Source organism: Cyprinodon variegatus, unplaced genomic scaffold, assembly GCF_000732505.1.
Source record: "Cyprinodon variegatus isolate N-32 unplaced genomic scaffold, C_variegatus-1.0 Scaffold48, whole genome shotgun sequence".
In the NCBI taxonomy this organism is placed as follows: domain Eukaryota; kingdom Metazoa; phylum Chordata; class Actinopteri; order Cyprinodontiformes; family Cyprinodontidae; genus Cyprinodon; species Cyprinodon variegatus.
Genome location: NW_015150501.1, coordinates 835900 through 859002, shown reverse-complemented (window position 1 = coordinate 859002; position 23103 = coordinate 835900). Strand labels below are relative to the sequence as shown.

The 23103-nt window shown below is 36.0% G+C and overlaps 2 protein-coding genes across 2 annotated transcripts; one reads left to right on the top strand and one right to left on the bottom strand.

The window, feature by feature from the left end:
• LOC107082205 (lymphocyte activation gene 3 protein-like) lies at positions 1-3234 on the top strand. The gene is made up of 8 exons (XM_015370749.1): positions 1-163; positions 274-394; positions 1097-1317; positions 1560-1814; positions 1895-2182; positions 2269-2505; positions 2602-2723; positions 2960-3234. Exons 1-8 carry the CDS (start codon positions 115-117, stop codon positions 3053-3055), a joined length of 1389 nt encoding a protein of 462 aa, XP_015226235.1. The 5' UTR covers positions 1-114; the 3' UTR covers positions 3056-3234.
• A 68-nt stretch (positions 3235-3302) lies between these two features.
• plekhg6 (pleckstrin homology and RhoGEF domain containing G6) lies at positions 3303-23091 on the bottom strand. Its single transcript, XM_015370866.1, has 15 exons — positions 22958-23091; positions 20077-20287; positions 18671-18805; positions 18282-18419; positions 17928-18023; positions 17799-17849; positions 17382-17531; positions 16389-16499; positions 13832-13981; positions 13608-13742; positions 12314-12433; positions 12074-12206; positions 11854-11969; positions 8361-9886; positions 3303-3815 (listed from the first exon to the last, which is right to left on the bottom strand). Exons 1-15 carry the CDS (start codon positions 22975-22977, stop codon positions 3635-3637), a joined length of 3273 nt encoding a protein of 1090 aa, XP_015226352.1. The 5' UTR covers positions 22978-23091; the 3' UTR covers positions 3303-3634.
• Positions 23092-23103: the final 12 nt, after the last annotated feature.

Below are 23103 nucleotides of genomic sequence, written 5' to 3'. Positions count from 1 at the left end.
TGAGAGAGAACATCAGTGAAGGACTGCAACCGTATCCAGGAGGTGGAAAATAGAGCCTGGTCCAATTTGAAGGATTTATTTTAACTGAGGGAGTACATTTGAAGCAGTAAAATTATGCTTGTGGAGATTGTCCTCTTTGGAGGGATTTTCCTTCTCACAACAGGTAATTTTACAAGTTTTTTTTAAATAGATCTAAAAAGCATCACATATATATTTCTAAATTTTTGTGAGTTTTCATTTTCACAGTTTATTCATCTTGTGTTGTAATTCTAGGAGCTAGATGTGAGATGACAGAGGTGACGGCTGAGGCAGGTTCCCAGGTTGTGCTACCTTGTAAATGTGAAATACCACAGTGTGATCCTGCTGCCATCACCTGGAGTAAAGACAACAAAGGGTAAGGCACAAATCTCAGCACTCTTTGCTTATCCATGCTGATTTCCCTTCTGCTTCAGTACAACTGATTAATAATTTATAACATACACAACTACTTAAAATAGAAAAATAACTAATTAGATTAATGTTGAAATCAAATCAAAGGTAAATAAACAAATTAACTCTGTAAACATTTTTTAAGCACAAAATTAAGTAACTGGTTATCAAGATTTGATTTGATGATGCTGTGTATAGTATTTATTAAAAGATAAGAAAAATATCAAAAACATGAACAATATTTCAGTGTTTATTTAACTATTTCATATTTGATGTGCTGCATCAATCATGAAATAATTTTTATTTCTATTCTGTCTCTGCAAATAGACCCTAAAATGTCTTTGTTTTACCTGCACAGCTGGAGACCATTCCACTTGTCTATAGACTTACTGGTCCTATTAACTGACTGTTACAAAAAGCTCACAAATAAATACAAAACTAAAAATGAATACGAAAAATAAAAATAAATCCAGATGCCTTTAAGATATATTTTTCCGTTTACTTATCCTTTAACGTCATTAGTACCAAATGTTTTTATTTCATGTATTTCCAATTTTAAACAAAAATATATAGATGTTTTACCTTATTGATAAAGAGATTTTGTCTGTTCATAGTTTATCTGCATGGTTCCTGACTCTGATGTTTCTTCTTTTTTTTTTTAACACAGCACGGTTTGGAGAAAGCAAAGCAGCGGTCTGCAGTACTTGGGCTCTAGCTGGTTTCAGAAAGGGTCTTCACGGGTGCGGTGCCCACACTCCGACTTTGTCAAAGGAAAGTACAGCCTAGAAATAAACGATGTGAAGGTGGAAGATGGCGGACTTTATAAATGCAAGGTGGAATTCAAAGGCCGTGTTATAGAAAAAGAAATTATGCTCCGAGTTCTTCAAGGTAAGAAACTCAAGGTTTTAGTTTGAGCTCTTGTATTTCTGGCATTTCTTACTGTTGGTAGAAAGAAATTCTAGTACAAGATCCGCTGATGTTGCATTCTTTGGATAAGCTGAAAAACTATAAATGAAGTTTACAGATTAGATTTAGCCATTCCTTTCTTTGCTAAATTTAAGCTTCTGAGGTGCAGAAATTGTGCTACTATTGAACACTAAAACTTAATTTTTTTCCTTCCTCTCTCACAGTGTCATTCTCTCCGTCGGCTCCTATGTTGGGGGATGTCGTGTCTGTTCAATGTACCATGTCACCTTGGCCTGAAGGTGCTGTAGTTAATTGGATGGTGAACAGTATTCCATACGAGCCAAAGAATTCAGTCATAAAAAACCAAAGTGGAAGACTCATCAAGGAAAAGGCATTAGAAGAGCTGGCAGGAAATTGGACATGTTTCATCCACAAGTCCAAGAATGTATGGAAAGCCACAGCGCAGCTCTCTTTTAGAGGTGAGAATCGGATCATTTAAGTGCTTTGGGGGTTTGTACTGATTTAGATCACACTTATAAAATACATTTTTCCTTTTTAGGAATAATCCAGCCATCCAAGGACAACATCAAACTATATGCTGCACTGGGGTCTCCGTTCACGATGCCCTGTATGTTCTCTCCGGGGATTTCACCCACTTGGGCGATGGTGGAGAAACTGGACAGCGAATTTTCGCCCATGTTTAAGAACCGCTCTGTTTCTACATCACCCTCGGACAAGTCCATTATAATTGAAGAGGTCCAGCCTGAAAATGAGGGCAAGTACAGGTGCACGGGAATCGTAAAAACACAAACACTGACAAGGTCAATGCAGCTTGTTGTTGCTAAAGGTATGTTTCTACAACGCATCCAGCTGCTTCTAATTTTTTTCGCAGTAATATGTTTATTTTAATGTTTTTAATTCTTCTTTCCTCAGTTGTCAAATCAAAGAAGAGAGGCTCTGTGATGCTGAGCTGCCAACTGTCAGACTCGAGCGAAGTCACCGACTACGAGTGGGTCCATGTGACCTATGACATCAATGGCACAAAATCAGTTGGGTCAATCCTGCATGGACCGACAATTACAGTGGAAGATAATTGGGGTGAATGGACATGCCGTTACTTTGGGAAAAGTGGACTTTTGGGAAACGTGACCACGCAGGCTTATCTAATGGGTAAGACTTAGGCTTGAAATAAATGCTCACTTCATAAGGAGACTGGATTTATCTTTATTGGAAATCTAACAACATAATCTTTCTCTTCTGCTTTAGCTGGTCTGAGTGGAGAAAAATCATCAGCAGCCTCAAGTAACACCGGCACCGTGATCGGCCTCAGCTTTCTTCTCGTCATTCTGCTACTGATCCTCGCTCAGATGTACAAGAATCACCAAAGGGTAAGTTAAACATTTCAGTTCCTTTAGAAACTATACTGAAAAATTCTGGAAATTCGTTGTTTTTTTCCCCCTCAAACGGGAAAAAAATGATTGCCAAAACTAAAATCCTGACCCATAAAACCCAACCTCAGGTTGATCGATTCTTTAAATCTGATAAATAAATCATAGGTCTCACGAATACTCCTCAGCTCTTATTTGTTTGCCTTTAATAACTGAGTGTTATCTCTTCTTTGCAGAGGAAAAGGATTCTTCAATATCCCGCTCTGGAGACTATTGTTCACACCATCTCCAACGAGCGTGAAGAGTTAGAAAAGAACCGAGTGAAAAACTGAAAAGAACCCTTTAGATTTTTTTTGCAAGAGCACATTTCCAGTTGTACTTCTTGGTGAAAGGTCATTTTTCATGTAAAAATCCTATATAGGATATTATTTGCACATATTTTGTAAATAACTTAATAGCAGACTTTGTAGCAGGTACTATAAAGGAATTCAATCTGTAATTTAATTTCAGCTGTAAATTGTGTTGATTATTATGTATATGTATATAAAAAATAAAGTGCACTTAACAGAAATAAAGTTGTTTTTATTTCTAATGTACAGAATTCTCCTGCTAAAAGAGAAGATGTGGGTGATATAAATAAAATATCATATAAATCACAATATAAAATTGCAGAATTTACAGTATATTCATGATTCTGAATATTTTACAATATTTTACAAATTAGCTTTGCTCATAAATTTTGATACTGAAGAAACATTTTTTGCATTTGCTAGTGCAACCATAACTCATACTTATCAATCTGCATTCCTGCTTTTTTATTCTTTAGCTAAACATTTCATTCTCACTGCCAGGTCTTTAGCTAATTTAACAGGACTGATTTTGTATTGCTCACTGAGGGTCTTTTTCCAGATTTACACCTGACTGTATTCTCCATCGTCTTGCTCTTGACCTTCAATGAAACCCCAGTCAGGCAAAACTCGGCTGATTCCCTCCAGAAGTCCTTCCCCTCTGGGAGCAATGTGATCCATGACTTCGTCGTCATCGAAGCACCAGCCTGTCCAGTCCACATTTACGCCATTTAAAGGGGTATTACTGAAACAAAGAAATGGAAACAGACCCTTAAAACAGATTTTTGCATATATACGTTGATAAAACAGTCAGGTTTTATGTTTAAATCCAAATTATGGTGCATCTAAGCGTTAAAGAGGTTTGTTTCAGGAGTTGAACAGCAAAAAAGTCTTCATACCCATTAAATGTTTTGAAACTACAACAATCATAATTGTATACATTGAGATTATATGAGGCAGACATACGCAAAACAGCTGATGACCAGAAACTTTAAGGATCTAAAAACATTAAAATAAATTCCAATGTTATAATTTCTATTCCTTTTTATAAATAAAAAGGATATAAATACATTGCATGCATGTCAAAGCGCAGAGGCCTGGCACCTGCATGTTCGGTGATTAATACATCTCTAAAGACCTTTAACCAATCAGATAATCAGTATAAAAACATGCATTTTACTAATTAAAAAGAATAATTGTAAAAATGTGTCTGGAAAAAGCTAAACCAATTTAGCCTGATAATGAGGACTTCAGAATGCTCACTGAGTGCTGTGGTTAAAAACATGAGCAAGGCAGAAATATCTAATTTTCCATTCTCATATATCACTCAGTATGTTACCGGCCAACTCCTCCCTGTTAACTCATTTCAGTAGAAAACAGACGGACACATTGAGAAATAAATTTTACAAAATGTTCCAACTGCCCTCTTTATACAGTAATAGTTCAGCAGTCAAATAGAGACAAGTTGGCCTTGCAGAAATACATTTTTGCTAACAACAGCTACCAAACAGCAGCATCAGATAAATAGCCTCATAAAAAACGTTGAGCTAAAGGGTTATAAAAGACAAAATAACCCTGAGCAGTAAGGATGTGAATTATTAGCAAATGACACTATTTTAAGGACAGAGAATTGTAGTTTGGGTGAATTATTTATATCCACAAACTTGGATGTGGCACATTTTAAGATAAATATGTGGGGGAAAAAAGCTCTTATACTGAGGTAAAGTATTGAGGTAAAATACACTGAGAAATATTTCATGTTGGGTACAGCTATAGCAACTCCAATTATTAAAACAAATGTTAAGTCAAAACTGGTTCTTAATTTTAGGAAAATGCTAATTAATATATAGTAACCTTGACTATAAAGTTATGCTGTAACTTTTTTGATATATATTTTGTTGCATGCATGACTACATAACACCAAGCATGGTGGAAGAGTGAATCTATTTGTGGTTTCTGTACTCGGGGTCCCTGGCCTTGATTGTTTGAGATACCTTCCTGTTACGAAACATCTGCGATTGCAACGCGTTCAGTGTTTTAAAAGTAGGACAAAAATCTAAAACATACAAAGCACTTGGACTAAAGGTCATGATTGCCAGAGTTTACACCACTGTTAAGCCAAAAATGTAGTAAAGAATCAAAATACTTTTGTCAAGTGAGATTATAGCTGAAACTGACTTAATCAAAGACTTGCAGAGGCAGCATCCGAGAGAGTGTAGTGCCTCAAAGCAATGATTGGACCTTTTCCTAATAGTGAAAGCACACATGTGAAATGTTTGGTTTTTCTTAAGGATTTATAAAATTACTAAATTATACAAACCTACTTGAAAATAATGATATTACATAGCACTATTTCCATTTGAGGACTCCAAACTTGTGTAAAAGGAATTACACAAGCAATTTTCAAATGCTTGCTTTACAAAAGTAAAATTTTTTTTCTAGGTATTTATAGGACTGTTTTATCCAGTTCAGAACTGAGCTACATATATGTTTGCCCAGGGTAGTATTAGAAAGGATGATGCATGATTAATATAATAAAATAATTTACTTATATATTTTTTTAATTTTCTAAACCATGAGCAAGTTCTCTCAAGCTTGTATGTATATCTAGTCCCAACGTGTTGTTGAGGTATCCAGGCTGGTTTTGGCCTTAAAATGAGGCATTTGAGGTAAGGCAGGGTCATACATACGGAGTCTCTATATCTATGGACAGATTATTGAGACACATTTTAATTTTGCACTGTTACTATTACAAAGATATAATATATATGAAAAACTGCACAACAAATTAAACCAACACGGAATCTGAATTTATGTCATACAGTATCAAGTTGGCTCTATCAAAATCAGGGTTAGCATACTGAGCATGCAGTAGTGCAGCCTGCATCAGATAATACAGAGTTATGCAAGTCTTTCTGTCCCTGATGCTAAAACACCACAGTGTGTCTGTAAGCACTGAGGTCAACGGAAACATTGATGCCCTCGATTATTTCTATTCTAAGTCATGGTTTTAAATGCGTAACTCCCGCTTCTTCTTGGTAACAGATTATGCAGATGAAGAATAAAAAATAATAAGAATACTCATTATTTTTCAAATATACAACATATAATTGTTGGTGTGGGCCTTTTAGCACTTTTATGTTTTCTAAATCTAAACTTTAGTATGGATTTTCTGACACTCTTGATACAAAAGTAAAATGCAGATAAAAGTAAGATATAAAATGCAAAGATGCAAAAGCCCAAATGATATAAAATTTTGAGATCTTCAAAACAAATATTGAATATAATTTTTAGTCTTTGCATAGTTTTGTTGCAGAAGTTGCTCTTCCTCATTTAAAGTTTATCTAAAAGCCACAGATATTACATATTTTATATATTTTTAAAAACAAAATAAAAGCCATATTGGCTTTGTAAAAAAAAAAAAAAAAACACCCAATAATGTTTTTCTGCTATTTTTTTCTCTCATCTAGCAATAAGTTTGTGATTTTTGGATTGTCTTGTTTCAGTCTTTTACGCACCCTGGTTGTCTTAGTTTAGAAAGGGGATCATTCCTGTTCTTGCAGTTTCTGACTTTGGTTTGTGGAAATAACTTTTTTTTTCTCAGACTGAAACACTGGATAAAGGTTAAACAATTCTTTGAAAACATATAAAATATATGTTTGGTGGCCCAGAGATCAACACAAGTATGTGTAACATGCAAATCAACCCTGAGTCTCTTTATCCACTCTGAAATTCAATTCAGTTCAGTTCAAAATTACTTTCTTAATCCCAAAGAGATATCAAATGTTGCAGTAACTCATAGGGGTTTTTCTTTGTTGTTGTTGTTTTTTTTTTTTTGTCCTTGATCTTCTTCACTATGTAGAGAAATCATCTTTGTAAAATAATCTTACTAGAAGTTTGAGGTGTATTCAGTCAAATATTTATGTGAAATTATCTATTGCTCTGTGATATCTTAGCCCACTCTCAGTGTAATACTGTTTGCGTTTTTGGATTGCATTAATATAAACAGATTGTGAATGTCTTGCCATTCAAAGTACCTCCTTTTACTTTTCATATCACTATTTTGGCTACGACATTTATTTTATTCCGAATTTTCACCTCACTTACCAAGACATCTATTTCTGCCTCGGATTAATTTTTTTCACTGTCTTCAAAATGGATTCCTTTGAAAATAGCATTGAGGGTCATAGTTACAAGTTTTTTCATCAAAATATGAGTATAAGAGTATTTTTTCTAAAATAATACATTTACATGTCAGCTAGAATGGTGCAGAATAAAAGTATGTCTTGTTTTGATACATTTTGAAAGGTCCCAAATACATAAAAATTCACTTCTGGTTACAATGCCAACATTGAAACTAAAGAATTCTGCACCAAATATAAAAAAGTAGTAGGAGCGCAGGTGTTGCCACATAATTAATGGCCAAATTACTGCTCTGAGGAATTTCTGTTTCTCTACAATGGAAGTCTGAGATTCAAGCGAACCCAAAGTAAAATAAGGGTGAACATAGGTCAAGTTTCTGAGCATTGGTGCAAACCTAAAGAGACAAAGGTGCTTAGAAGCCATGGACAGGTCACCACCTTCCTTCTGGACCGTTAAATAAAATGTTTGCCAGCCACCAGTTAGCAAACCTGGCAACCAGCGAGCCCTCAGTACAATTAGAGGTTGGGATGACAGCCAAACATAAACTTATTGCTCTACCCTTTAAAATCCATCTTAACTTTGATGAGGTCCTTCGCAGTGACCATTTATGGTAAAATGTGGCTGCGTAGAGGGCCGAAATTAGGGGGCACTTTTTAAGTAAAGCACTTTAGATTATTTTTGTATGGAATTTTGCTATACAAATAAACTTGTCTTGCCTAAGTAAATGTTGGGGTGCTGCTGTGATTTAAAAGAAAAGTTTCTTGCAGGTGAGCGTTTAGATTGGTTTTATATATTTTAATTTTATGGTGTATGCAATTTTTCTAACTTTTGGACAATGAATACTTTAAGTTTGGATTAGTATGTCTTATAAGACCACGTACCTTTAAAAACTTATGAATATAAGTTTTGCTTATGAATATTTTGCTTCGTATTTAAATCCAGTTATAATTTGCTATATTGTGTTATTGTCTCACACAAAATCCCCAAAAGCACATTAAAGTGTATTTAAAATTTTAAAAAGGTAAAAAAAAAGAAATGTGCATTGTTTCGGATGCCTCCTGTATGCATGTTTGTTTAAAGTTCCTCTTGTTGCCATAACGACATGAAGTTGAATGTATGTAGAAACAGTGGTGAACTTCCTACTAACCTGCTGCTTTTGTCATCCTCTTCTCCGTCCACCAGCTGTTCCTTCCATCCTGCACTCACTGTGAGGACTCTGGGTCTGATCAGTGCCACCTCCTCCACATCTGTTTCATTACCTCCCTCGCTGGGTGTGGGCGACGGGGCATTGTAAAATGGGGAGGAAGGACGCAGGTATCTTGACTTTGGACTGGTTGCATTTGCTTGCTTGTCTTTTTTTATTCCACCTTTATCTTTTGCCCTTTCTTTGGCTCTTTCCAAAACTCCCTCAACACGTGAAGTGTGCTCATTTGGGTTGTATCCTGAGCTGGGACGTTCTTCCTCTTTGGTTGATGTGTACAAGCTATCAGAGGGTCTACGAGGTCCCTGCCCTTCTCTGCTTAGCATGTTAGGACTGGAGGAACTCCTGAAGTCTTTAAATTTGGGCTTTATGTTCTGGAATTTCATTTCTGGGAGCTCAGATTCAGAAAAGGCTTCAATGTCCGATGAGTACTTCAAGGGTGGATTTGGAGTCTTGCTTTTGGTGGACCTCTGGGGGATCGGACTGACCCCTCGTTGGGGGTCTAAGTTAAACCTAGCAGGAAGGGAGTTTCTCTTTGGGTTTAAGCTGTTTTCAGTGTCTGAATTCAAATAACTGCTTGGAGCAGCCAGAGATTGAGTTGGCTCTTGCAGGAACTGCTTGGATGTTGGAGTCGGAGGGCCCTGATTGGTGCTGCCTGGCCTTCTCTTCCGTAACCCAGGAGATTTTAAGTTTTGGGGGAAGCCAGCAGTGTCAGGGGGAGTTTCTGCATCTCCAATATGACTGGAGACAGAGTTTTTCCTGGTGTCCTGTGTCGTGAGTTGCATATCTGAGTTGCTTCTTTTTAATATTTGTGTTTCTACAGGTGGTCTTACAAACTGCTGCCTAGACATGATTATTGGTTCATGAGGAACTTGTAAAGTAGTCTCATCATCTGTGGGGTAGTCAACATCTGGAAGTTCATCTATTAGACGTCTTGGTTGTCTAGGAGGGTTGTATCTTCCTTGACCTGCAGTTTCAATTGGAGTGAAATGATTGACTGATTTAGAAACCAAATCCCCCCTGTGTTTCCACATTGTACTTTGATTGTTTGTCAACCGAGTCTCAACTATTTTCCCATCTTCCTCCAATGGTTTCCTAGCAAGTCCTTTCCTTGTTCCCATTTCTATCCATTCCTGTTTAAATGCTGGCTGGCGAGTCGGGATGTTCTTACGCACTGAATTCTGTGTGTTGCTGCCCTGCTTTGGGTACATAGGTGGCAGTCCAGAGTTGTTTGGAGACAACTGATCTGATGGATGATTCTGATTTGCTTCCTCGGATCCATTAAACGACTGCTTGTTTATTTTATCGTTAAGTTCCTCCATAAGGCTTCTCTGCTTTAATGGCTTGAGGGGCTGTTCCTCTATCTCCATGTCATCATTCTTGATGTCTTGAGCAGGTTTGGACTCTAGCTGATGTAACCTAACGTTGTCCAGCCTGTTGTCTTCTTTCTTTCTCAGGCTCAACAGTTCCTCCTAATAAAACAACAGCAAACAAACAACAGCTTAAAATTTTCTTAGTTAGTTATTTTAAACATGTCATAGTTTTTTAATATGATTTTGGTAAAGGATGTAAGGGACTGGATGCAAGCCAAAGTCCCCCTGACACACACCAACCCCCACCCATCCACACTCAGACTAATTTTACTCTATCTGTCCGGTGTGTGTTAAGTGTAATAATCTCAGTTTAATTTATTAAGATTATCTTGTTTTACAATGATCTTCACACCAAAGGGTTCAGCAACCTCTAGTAAAAAATACAGAGGCTAAATTTTTAAGTGGCCCTAAATGCAGCCTGTGAAAAATCCAATGTTTTTCGGTTTTTGCTTAAATACTGTCATCCATTGTCCTCATCACCCTCTAGTTTAGTTTCACTCATAAAATGAGAACAATTTGCCTTTGTTTTTATGAAATCAATCACACAACATCAGCTTAATGAGATAATTGATTCAATTTTTCAACTTCTAAACCTAAAAAATTCAGATGGATCAACTTAATTCAATTACTATTAACCAATTGGAGCAATTCATTTAATCTGGGAAAGCATTTTATTTTTAGAGTGTGTAGACACACATAAAAACTGACCTTGAATATACCTTTTTTTTTTTTTGAGACAAATATAAAAGCTGTATCATTTTGACCTAGACTGTTTATAATGCCCTCCTGTATTTTACTCTATAAGGAGGCTGAAGGTCCAGCATCACTGGAATGTAAATAGGATAGGATCTGTTCTTTAAGAATTAGCTTTGGAAAACGTCCTGGAAAAGTAGCTGTCACAGTCACCTGACTTAACCTTCAAGCTGCGTGGGATTCACATTACACCGCCTACAACTTAACCTAGATGGCCAAATATCCTGGCTATAATCAAAACATCCCAGCAGAGACTCTGCTTTGTGAACCCCACAGAGGATGTTGAGAGCAGCAGAACAGATCCGTGGCTGCTTCATGTCCTTCCTGGATCTTCCTTCTTACTCTCTATGTATGAATAGAACCAGGAAAATAATACTGTCTGTTCTCTTTACTGCCCCCCCCCAAAGAGGAGAAAAAAAAAGACTTGGAAACAGCTTCTATCTATAGGCCATAAGAGCTGTAAACTCTCATCACAACCTGAAACCATCAATGTTGTGTTTAGTCAAATGTTGTGTGATTGACACCTGGCTCATTGCACAGTTACTGAATCTAAAGCCCTTTTTTAACTTATAGGTGAATTTTCTACATTAGTTGGATTTTTAGTTCTGATGTTTATTCTTTGAGTGATTTACATTTTTTTTTTGTTATTGTATGTTTTATCAAATAAAATTATAATTTTAATTAAATTAAACTTTTGCTGGAGTTTAAGAAGTTGTTTGTTACACTTTGCGATGCCTTTTCCCATAAGGAGTGAGTTAGGGTTCTAGGAAAAGCTGCTAGAATCTGTTATGACTAATTGTAGGCATGACAGAATTGAATAATTTGAGACTTAATTTATCATTAATTGCTGTATTTTTGTTATAAATAGGAGAAATTTACAAATTTAAAAAAATATACAAATCAGCAGAGGTTTTTATGCAAACAGCTGCTGGTTTACATATTTCAGTGTGATGTTATAATAACTTTAGGGCAGAAATGTAACAAGAAAAAAGATTGTGCATGAAGTGCATTGAAGGGAATTAGTAAAAAAAAAAGAATCTAATTTCTATATTATTTTTTTATATAAAAAAATGACTAACAGTTCAGAGCTTTTGATTGGGTATATAATATTTGCAATTTTGCTTTTGTTTTGTTTTCGGTTATCTAAAATGTTTAAAGAAATGTCTTCAGAATATATTGTAGTTAAAGAGTTATGTGTTAAATGTAGTGATTCTTTAGATATTTAAAAACATGATAATTTCTAAAGAAACAATGTGAATACTGAATTAGACCACAGCAAATTTCAAAAGCTTGATAAAGAGGTTGGATTTTACCTTCGCACTCTGGATGTTTTTGACCCATTTGGAACAACATTCTGGGGTGCTGGTCACAAGGATGAAAACGTTCATCATGCACTGCAGCTCACCCACCTCCACCAGGACGAAGGAGTCTGAGAGAAGAGGAAAAATTAGGGCTTTGTGGCTCAGAGACGCTTTTTTATAAGATTCATGCAGAACTTCAGAATATATTAGGCTTATTTATAGATGTACCCACAGCCATCTTTCAATGAGTCGCAGTGTGTTCTGTCTAGTGCCAGAGGTGGTCGAACCACTTTCAGTCGCTCCGCTTTTTTCTGCACTTTAGTCAGAAGGAGAACATCTGAAAACAGAAGAGCCACCACTTCCACCTGCAAATCATGAACAAATAAATACTTATTTTTATCGAATCCTGAACGATATTTAAGTAGAACCATGATTAAAAATGACAGAGCCTTTCAGTATGAAATTAACTTACCTTGCTGTCCTTTCTGCCTCGTAGCTTCAGGTTGTCCTCCAGGAGCAGCTTACGTACCACATTAGGACCCACTCCTCTAATGGGATATCTCAGGTCAAACCGACAGACGTCCCGGACGACCTTTCAACCGCAGCAACAAATCTAGGTTTAGTATTTAGTTTGACTTCAATCTATTCACCATTTAATGAGCTGATAATCTTCACTTAGTATTATCTTAGTAAGACTTCAGAGTTGTAACTTATTCCCAATAAATGGGTTTATAATGCCCATTTTAGCCAATGGACTTTCATCTTATGGAACGGATCATTACCCCTGATCAATACAAAGTAACTATAGGTTACCTCAATGGGTAGATATTTACAGGAGACATATAACAAAATTTCCTCCCAGTAGACAATGATAATGTTAGATAATGAAACCTAAACAATCAATTTTAGAATAGCATATCAAACATTCCCAAATAGAGTATAAAATAACTAATAGCAGGGATAAATGATTATGTAATTTCAAATAGGTACTGGTTTGGCCTATTTTAACATTTCCATCCTAGCTCAGCTAAAATGTCAGAGAGGATTGTTTATTTACCATTCTTATCCTGGGATATTAAAACAATTTGCATTGTTGCATTGTTTAGATTGCTTTTACTCTCTTAAGTACTGATGTTTGAGGTTAATTAATGTTTTTACATTTCCCAAGACTGCTTAGCTGGTCATTAATTTATTCCACATAACTGTGAACATACTGCACTATTGATAAAGTTTAATCATGGTGGCTAATGGTGTTGGACACTATGAAGAAGTGATGTAATTGTCTCACTATTACACATGATCAATATTTCCCTGGATATTTTCTTACTTTTGTTTCAGTATAAAGTTCCAACTACCTTTTTGTGACTTCTATCTCAGTCAATAAAAATATGCATCAAATGTGAGCATTTAGGGTAAGAAAGGTCTAAATAACATTTCATAGTTATGTTTGCTATGTATTGTAAAGGCATGGAACCTCTGATATATTATCCTATAATCTTTGTACAAAAATATACTTAATATACACATAGGTATTTTGTCATAGTTGTGATTGCATATGTGAAGAAAAAAAACATACAAAAACAACTAAACATTGCAATAAATTAATCGTAGAGTTTTTGCCCAATGTCCAAAATAAATAAAGAGATTTCATAAAGTCCAAAAGCATTTAACAGTTGACAAAAATGTACTCATAAAGCTATTTAAATTGAACAAAATGACAAATGAATTACTACAATTTTGTGTAAAATCCTCAAAATCTTTTTTACCTTGTCGACTTCTTCATTAATTCCCTCCACCTCATATCCCTCCAGCCTCTCTGCAGAGATAGAGAGAGCCAGCTCCTCATCTTTCAGCTGCATGAAGCCATTGATACTTTCTAAAAAACTGTTTACAGTGGTTAACTGGGAAGAAGCAGGAAAAAAGACATGCAGTCAGAGATAAATACTACACTTTAAGTAAGATGAGTACCAGCACTGAATCAAATCCTCACCATTGCTTTGAGGGCCTGCTGAACACGATGCTCCTGGGTTTCTTTGAGCACAGCTCTGAGCAGCAGGGGATACTTTGTGATCCTCTGATGTGGTTTGGCTTGCATATCTCCAAGCCTCATTCGCTCACACTGAGGGTGTTTTTCCACCCACTGTATAAGTTAAAAAACACAACAATATTATCTTAGGTATGCCAAATAGTTAACTTGTATATAATGTCTGTATAATCTCCCAAACAATCTTTAAAAAAATTCTATTTTGTGTAGCCCTGAATTAAATTCCATTTCATTTAAATGGGCTTTTCTTTGGGGTGTGTTGGTGCATCTCAGTAATAAAATGTGTATTATTAATTCACCTAGCTTTAATCTCTGTGGGGTTTATTTCTGTTCATTTTTAACCACACAATTAGTTTTTCCACCAAGCTTGAATATTAAAAAAACAGCACACAATCTGATAAATATAGAAATATGGTTTGGGCTTCATAATCATGTGAAATACTGCTCACCTGAGCAAAAACGTATCACTGAAGCTGGGTGTTCAAACACACGCAAACTTGTCTCACTATCTTTAATGTTTCCATTGTCTTCCACTAATTTATACAGCCTAAGCGTGACCCTTACCCTAAACCTAAAAATACACACCTTAGTCCTACAGTTAATGTGACCCCTGACCCTAAAACAGCAATTCCCTTTATGGGGTCCCCACAATGGCCTATTTTTTCCATAAAAAGGGTCCTACTATGTATGACATACAAGAACACAATACATTTATTCTCATTATGCTATATGTAGTGAGGTCTGTGTGCTTTTCCGTTATTTTTAACCCTTTCTATACCCTAACCAGGACTATAACTCAGACCTAATCATTGCATATCAATACCTCACCCTAAATTGAGTTTAGGTTGTTCACACCTAAACCAAACAGTTTGCAAAAAAAGGAATTGAAAACTGGTAAAATATGGTATGAATGGTCCTTACTCTAATAATAAAATCGAAGCACAGAGACACATTCTTATCTCTCTGTTTGCAGTGAGGACTGTATTTTCCCCTGTATTAGTTTTATTTCTTTTACAACCCTTCCTACAGCCCTGGTTAAACCGATTGCATCAGACTTTTTAATCTCCAATCTGTTTTTTTTGGAGCAAAATGTCTCAAATGTTTCATAAATTACAATGTTGCATTCTTTCAGATGAAAATAAAATGTTCATATCATAATGTCCCAGAGTCTGGAAGAAGATTGAGGATGCTAAAGAATCCACATTGCTTGTGGTCCAGGATGGAGTTTCCACAGACAGCGACGACTCAGGTGCGATGTCATCTGCTGGTGTTTGATTTCCTGATTCTTATAAGGTCCACAGTCCTCACAGTCTTTAAATATGACATATAAGAGCTCCTGATGGTTCCTTCTGCTGACAAACTTTATGGAGGGGCTGATTTAATTTTCCAGCAGGCTTTGACACCTTCCCACACTGCAGAAAGTACCAACTCTTGTTTTAACAACTGTAGCTGACTGTGCTTGATTGTGTGACAAGAATGTTTTCTGACCTGAGCCCTATGTAGAACTTTCAGTGTTATAATCCGACTCAAAAACGTAGATGAACTTAGGGCTGCTTTTAAAGCAACCTCGGATTCTTCTACGTTTTAACAGAATCAGAGGCAGATGGCCTCCATGCTAGGCTGCACTGGGGCAGAAACTTATGCAGAAGGAGAATAACCAGCAATAAACAGAGACTCCTAGCTATAACTAAACTCTAAAATGTAGGAACATTAAAAATTATCATGCTGCTACAGTGGAAAAGGGAGGTTGGACCAAACCAAACATTTATTAGAATCTTTGCTTTTTGCAGCAGCAACATTTTTTATTTCTAATTACTGTTTTGTAACGCTGAACAGAAAGATACTTTTAATGTATCCTATGTAAAATCAAAATTAATAAAAACTTGAAATGTACCATTCTATCTGTAATTAATCTGTAATATGTGAGGTTCACTTTGAAATGGTATTAGCTTAGATGGATTAACTTATCAACAAGGCTAAAACATATTAAGAAATAACTGTATGTTTGGCTTTCAAAATATCACCAGCCCCTGATTTTTGTCATTTGGACCACCCTTTAACACCTACTGGTTACTATTTCCTGTTAAAGTGGGGTTTTATTTGTAAACAAAGGGTGTCATAACTTCATTTGAGGGGTGATGTTGTACAAAACAGATAAAAAAACAAAACAAAACCACTATAGCCCCCACAGTTTTTCTTCTCTCTATAAACAGTAGATATTTTCATGTAGTCTATTTTCCAACCTACTGTATATACACAGCATTCACACTGGAGATCTAGATATCTGAATCATTTGGAGAAGACGTTGGTGGGAAAAGTGGTTTGCTAGGTGCAAAGCTCTGATGTCAAGCCACCCACAGGGTTACAAAAACATCATAAACCACAGCGCCACAATTACCAGATTTGAAAATGGATATCAGTTTAATAATAACTGTAAGGTATGATTTTTTTTTCTCTCAGAAAGTAAAAGTTAAATAGAGGCACTGCTGCTGCTCCACCGTACCTGCACAAAAGCAATGAAATGGGGGTTGCTCTCCAGTTGCCTGCGTGTGAACTCCAGGTTGCTTTCCTCTTCCCAGCAGTATTGATGGTAGACGGAGAAGCGTTCATGGAACTGGTGCAAAAGCAGAAGACAACTCATATCTACACTCTAATGTCAGCAAGCCTCTTTACATCATTATAATCAACACATCACGGTACTCTTCCAGTAACGATTTGCTCATGAAGCACACATTGTTTATATGTTTCTAAGGAAGAGAGTATAATCTTGATTTAGATATGCATTTAATACAGGGATGTTTGCATAGCACACAGCTCTTATCTGTATGCAACTTAACCAAATGATTCCAACACCTTTTATTACAATATATATTCGAAAATACAAATATGTTTCTTTCTTAGATAAAATTTATATAATGATTCATTTAAGTGTTTATTTACTTGTTCTACTTAGTGTTTGACTCAATCTTACATAGATATTTTTTCAATTCAAAAAGGGACATTAAAGTACTGTAGATATTTTTGGTTTATATGTAGAAATTTGTGAGTTCTTAGCTGAATATATAAAACTGGTCTTTAGTCTCCTGCCTGCTGATTAGATACAATGGACTGGTGGAACTGAATAGAGCTTGTGTAAAATGCTAGTCTTTTGTGATAGTAAAGGGGTTTAAGACAGCATAAATCTCCTTTCAAACATGACCTCCTCTGAAAAGGTGCAGGTGAGTTACTCCTAGGAACAATTCCACAGAGTCAAATGTAAACCATCTCTTTCGATAGACTGCGTTTTTTTTAACCATAACTGAAACATAAACCTCTTTGATCAGATGATTCCAACTTATTTAGAACCATCACGCCCATTTCAGCAACAACAGCAAGTACAAGTCTGTTAAAACACCCACAGTGGAAACATTAAGGTGTGGAAATAGGTCATTATATAACTTATGGGCAGAAACATCACTGTGTTTACATTGCAGACCTGCAGACAATGAGCTCTTACCTGCAGGCAACCGGCTTCCAACCTCATGGGGTCAAAAGGTTTGCCTGTTGTTCGTACTTCATGTAACATGGGATAAACCACCTCCTGCCAGAACAGTTGATGAGCTTGCAGGATGGAGGGTAGGTTGGAGAACAACAGCTCGGGGGTCACCTAGAGGAAGTGAAATAAAAAATAAAAAAAAAAACAGAAATAAAGAACAGAGTTACATTTAAACTAACTGGCCTTGTTATATTTCCATCTCCTCAGTGGAAACATTGTGGGGCTAAATGTTCCACTCACTGTTGTTTTTGTGTTTGTTTTTTCTGCTCTCTCAACCTGTGCATATTGCTGCTAAACCGAACCATGGAAAATAAGCCTGCATATTTTATCTATGTGTAATATTCCAGTGAACTCCAGCTGTATGCTTTGCAGACTAACCTCCTGGAGTAAGTCATGCTGGTTCAGGTTGACCAGAGCAGCAATAACCACCTGTGAAAGGTAGAAACACATTATGCAAACTGCAGAAAAACTGTCACTGTAATAAGAATCTGTAGAGTGACACCCTACGTCTTTGATGATCTTCAGCTTGTTGATGTAGATAAGCTCAGTCTGTACAAACTCCCACAGCGCCGCCTGTTGGTGTCTCTGCTTTTTTGCCATTTGCTGAAGCAGAGTCAACAAAAGCAGCAGCTAATTATATTTGAGGAATGTATGCAATGAGCAAACAAAGGAGGCATTTTTACAACGATATGCAGGACACCATTTGCTACTACACATTAAAACAAACTTCGGCAAGACTGGTTCAGGCAGACAGGTGGAACTGAAACATAATTTTCTGAAAAGGTTCAATGAGGTTTATATAAAAATAAAAAAAAGAAGACAAACTAATGAAATAAAGCAAGAATACTCTCTGTCTCTTACTGAGTGTGACTTCACTAAGTCTGTCCAGCTGTTTTCCAGTGTTGTACCCTGGCTTTCTTCTTTCCAAATCCATTTCAGGCTGGCAGGAACAGCAAAAGCCTCCAGGTCTTTGACCAACAAATCCAACTGACCTCTTTCCTGCCATGTTGATGGTAAAAAATGAAAGCAGAGAGAATTATTTGAAGTTAATGATTAAGCATATCAGCAGTTCTCGTAAAGGAAACAATGTTATGAATTCTTGTGGTCACATATAAAGACAGCCAGTAGAGCAGAACAAGTAACGCTGCACTGATTAAAGTGTTTATGTGGGCGGACATGGTTGGAGCAGGTCTGTATCTGCCTCATGGTTTGTGAGAATGCAACCTGATGAACAAGAGACAAAACAATACCTCAGACGTTTTCTCAGACACTCCCTGGTTGACCACACTAAACACCTGCTTAAGCGGCGTTCTGGATTTGGATCCCGAAGATGATCCTTTACTCAGAGTTGCAAAGTCAGTCACAACCTTTTGCCTGGGTTTCCTCTAAGAAAAAGAAAAATAATAGTACAATTTAGTCAGTTAAAAGCAGAAGATCAAAGCTTTATTTTTCAAAGATTATATCAACAAAAATGAAAGAAACAACCTTGCAAAAAGCACCTTTTATACTTTTTATATTGTCGCATCAGTGTCTCTTATTAGATTTTTACATGACAGAGCAACGTAAAGTGTATAACTCTAAATAAGATACATTTTACACAAAATAATTTAAAACTGTGGTATGCATTTTTCCCCCTTGATTCAATTCAAAATAGTCATTCACATTTGGCTCCAGTTGCAGATCTTTTTATGATCTCCAGTGTTATGCCTGAAGGCACCAACATTTCTGCTTACTCCTCTTTTGAAAACTCTCAGGTCTTGCCATAGATTCTCATTTAATTTTGAATCTGAACTTTGACTAGACCATTCTAACACACGAATACTCTTGGATCTAAACTTCCTTGCTCTGGCTATATCTTGGGGGTTCTTGCTCAGCTTAAAGGGCAACCTCTGCCTGGCATCATCAGTACTTATTCTGACCAGGCACCAGGCATCTTCAGTACTTATTCATTTTTTTGTTTTTTTTTGTTTTACTAATGGCTTTTTTATTCCTTATATCCAATTAAGGTAAATTTTTTTTTAAACTGTGCTACTATAGATCTCCTACATGAACCGTAAATCTCTGCAGCTCCTCTACATTTATAATGGGCTCCTTACTAGCTTTACTCATTAACGGTTTAATTGTTTGGCCCATCAGATGGGGTTATAGATGTGACACAATCTTTTAATTTGAAAAGGCCAGAGTTGTTTAGTAGATTCTCCAGCTTGGGATATCCTTTTATAACCTAAATTGTTTAAAATGTCTTCACGATTTTATCTCTACTTTATCTACACTCATGCTCTCTAACAAACATTTCAGGTCTTAACAGAGCTCCAATATTTTTATTTACTTTTTGATTAAAATCAGTGTACTGTTTAATTGTGCAGGCTAAATATTTATTATATAATAAAGCCAAATTTAAAAGTTTATATAAGAGAATTTTAATAGTTTGGTTTAAATAATATGTTTTCTGAAAAGTTTTAACATATAGCTCAGAAGAAAACAACAACAATGGAAAAAATATTAAATAAAAATTTCTTTTTAAATTCAACAGTCACATATTTTAAAATTTTTAGTAAGATATGCAAAATAAAGAGACATACACATATTCCTTAAAACTAGACAGAAAAGTGACAGATATGAGGGTAAACAGCTGTTATTGAAATGTTCTACTTGCCTGGTAGCCAATCGTGCTGTACTTGTTTTTGTCTGCAGACCCCCTGCGGCGGGATATCTCTAAAGTTGTTGTCAGTCCATCAACAAAATCTGTCTCTCTGCTTTCTGCATCCTTTGGTTTCTCTCCATTCAAGCTGTTTTGTCTCTGAAGCATCTCTTTCATTACTGATTCAAGTCCTTCGTTGTTTACATAAGGCATTTTCGGGGACAGGCTGAGGACAGACACACACGGTAACTTATTGACAGAATGTGGTGTAAAGCCACTGATGAAACTTTTTGTATTTATCCAGAGAATGAAAAAATGACATTGTTACAATTCTGATATGTCTACTTCCAGTTCTCCTCCCAAGTCTGGTGGCTTAAGATTTTTAGAGCAACTGAAAACAGATGGTTGCATTAAAAAGTCATAAAAGATAAGTAATGAGTCTTAAATATTTTATTGGTGTCTTTGTCAACTTTCTCTAATATTTCAGACGGTCTTTCCAAGTTTTTTCTTTAAAGTCTGGCTGCAAGGGTTTCAATCTGTTTGTTGTTTGATTTGTTGAGTTTCATAGTTCAGTTTTTCAAAAAGAAATGTATAGATAAAAGAAAAAAAAACTATAAATGAAAGATGTACACTAATTAAAAGAAGAAATCCAACTGTTATTTCACAAAGGACCAGATAGATGCTTCATTTTAAAATAAAAATGTGTTTTATCCCAAGTTTTTGGTTCATAGCTGCTTTGGAATCATCTCATTAGTGAGATAATATCATTTTTAATCCATTGTTATATTTCAATTTTTCATTGATGCAACCCAAGATATACATCTTTGTGACAGGCTGCTCAAACCGAACTATAAAAATAGTCCCTTGATAGTCTGTCACATAAAATATCTGTATATTATATCTATATATAATAGAAAGATATCAAAAAAGCAGCTGAGTACCAAAGAACACCATGAGTGACCTTCTGGAAAGTTTTTGTTAAAGAAAAGTCTGCCCTCTGCTGTCTTCTGTCACTTGTACTCCAGCAAAATAGGAACTATATGATATTATCATTGCCCTAGACTGCACACTTAAACACTTTAATATTTGCAGAGGGATGACATTATATTAAACTTGATTTTCTTGCACGTTAAAGCCATGTGTGATCATCACCTGTCACTAAATGGCAAATTAAACTAGATAATTCCTAAAGAAATCTTGAAGGGGCCTGCTGCTTGGTGTGGTTATCTGGCAGTACAGTAGGCTTATCTTGGTTCAATGTAAAACATTTAAGAGCTCAAAAACCCAAATAAGTTTGTGTGGGCATCTATCCATGTTTTGAAAGTGGCAAAAAGGTATTCTGTGTGCCTAAAAGAGCATCCAATGTTTATTACCCATTTTTTCAACCCACTCCGAGTATTGACCTTTAAAAGATTGATTTTGGCAGGTGACAATAACACAGCTTTGCTATTTCATTAGCAATGGCCCTATTCAAAGCATAGGAATAGGAAAAATTAACACCTAGTAAACTTTGACAATCGTGTACAAGAAGTTGTGTTATGTCTCAAGTCAGTGAATACCTGGTTACTTTTAATATAGGAGTTTAATATAAACGGCACTAATTAGACATTTTACCAAACCCTGGTTTATTTACCCTAAATGCTGAGACATCACTGTGTGTTTATTAATAGGGTTAATAGGCTACAATTGTTAAACAGCTGGAGGAAAAACGTCTGTAAGGGAGGGTAGGTGGGGCTATAAGTAGATGTCTGGAAAGCACTAGGTTGTGATTTCTCAGGTGAGATGCTCAGATCTAAGCAACACTGCATGCATTTGTGAGAATTTGTGAGTGCATCTAGTTAAATGAGACTTGTTAATGTAAAAAAAACAACAGCTTGGGTGATGACTAAACAGATGCTGAATAGGTTCTGAGAATGTACAATATTATCTGAGAAAAATTAAAACAATACAAAACTACAACATATAGCATAACAGTTTGAAGAAATACAAATCTAATGTCTATAGGGAGAAGTAAATGCAAAATGAGCCAAATAATAATACTTGAACAGGAAAACAGAAGTAGGGCACAGAGATAGCAATCTGTCCTGGAAAGAGAGGAAATAACAACCTGCATGTTGGTCTCTCCAACCATGTAAATCTCCTTTTTAATCAAATAATTAAAACATCAACAGAATATTTTATCTGATTTTGCAGATACCTTTAAATTCGAACACCAGTATTTTTTTACAAAGCTCAAGATCTAATTACATAGATGTGCCGGTGAAACCAGAAATTGTCTCCCAGGTTATAATTTAGGAGCTTTGATTTAATGTGTGGATTTTTCTCTTATTCCTAAACCACTGGATCCCATCAAACAATCTACTATACTAATAACACCATGACAGCTCAGCACAGCTGCCTAACAAAAGTGGTTAACAACACTTTTTAAAACAAAAAAGATTAAGAAGTACTTATGCTTCTGTTTGAATTTTTATGGTGCGAGCAAAGATTCTTTAAGGAGGACATAATAGAGACACGTACACTGCAATAATTAGCTCCTGCCTTGCTGTCAAACTTCTATTGACTGACGTAAGTTCCTCCATCACTGTGTGTTACCTGTTTACAGGTGTAGCCCGGTGTCTGGAGAAAACACTGTGAAAGCTTTTGAATTTTGAAAAATATTTTCATATCTGACCTGTAATGTTTTTTAAACTGATCAACTATGCTTCATTAATTTTAAGTCTCTTGAACTTAAAAAAACAAACCCTGTAAAGCAAAACATCAAATACTGAAGAGTCATCTGTGAGTCTAGACGAGAGCTCCACGAATGCGTATCAGTACATAGGAAATAAATCATACAACGACTCTATTTAATCGGTTTTTACAACAAATAGATGAGAAATAATTCAGATTTTACCTGGGCTTGGTTGGATCCATTTTGCTTCACGCAGTCATCTTTGGTTTCTGTTGGCTTTCTCCTCCTCTCCTTCCTCTCTGGCCTGATCAGTCCCTCCCTCTCTTCCTTTTACCTGAACACCGGCCTCAACAAGTGGTCAGACCAGA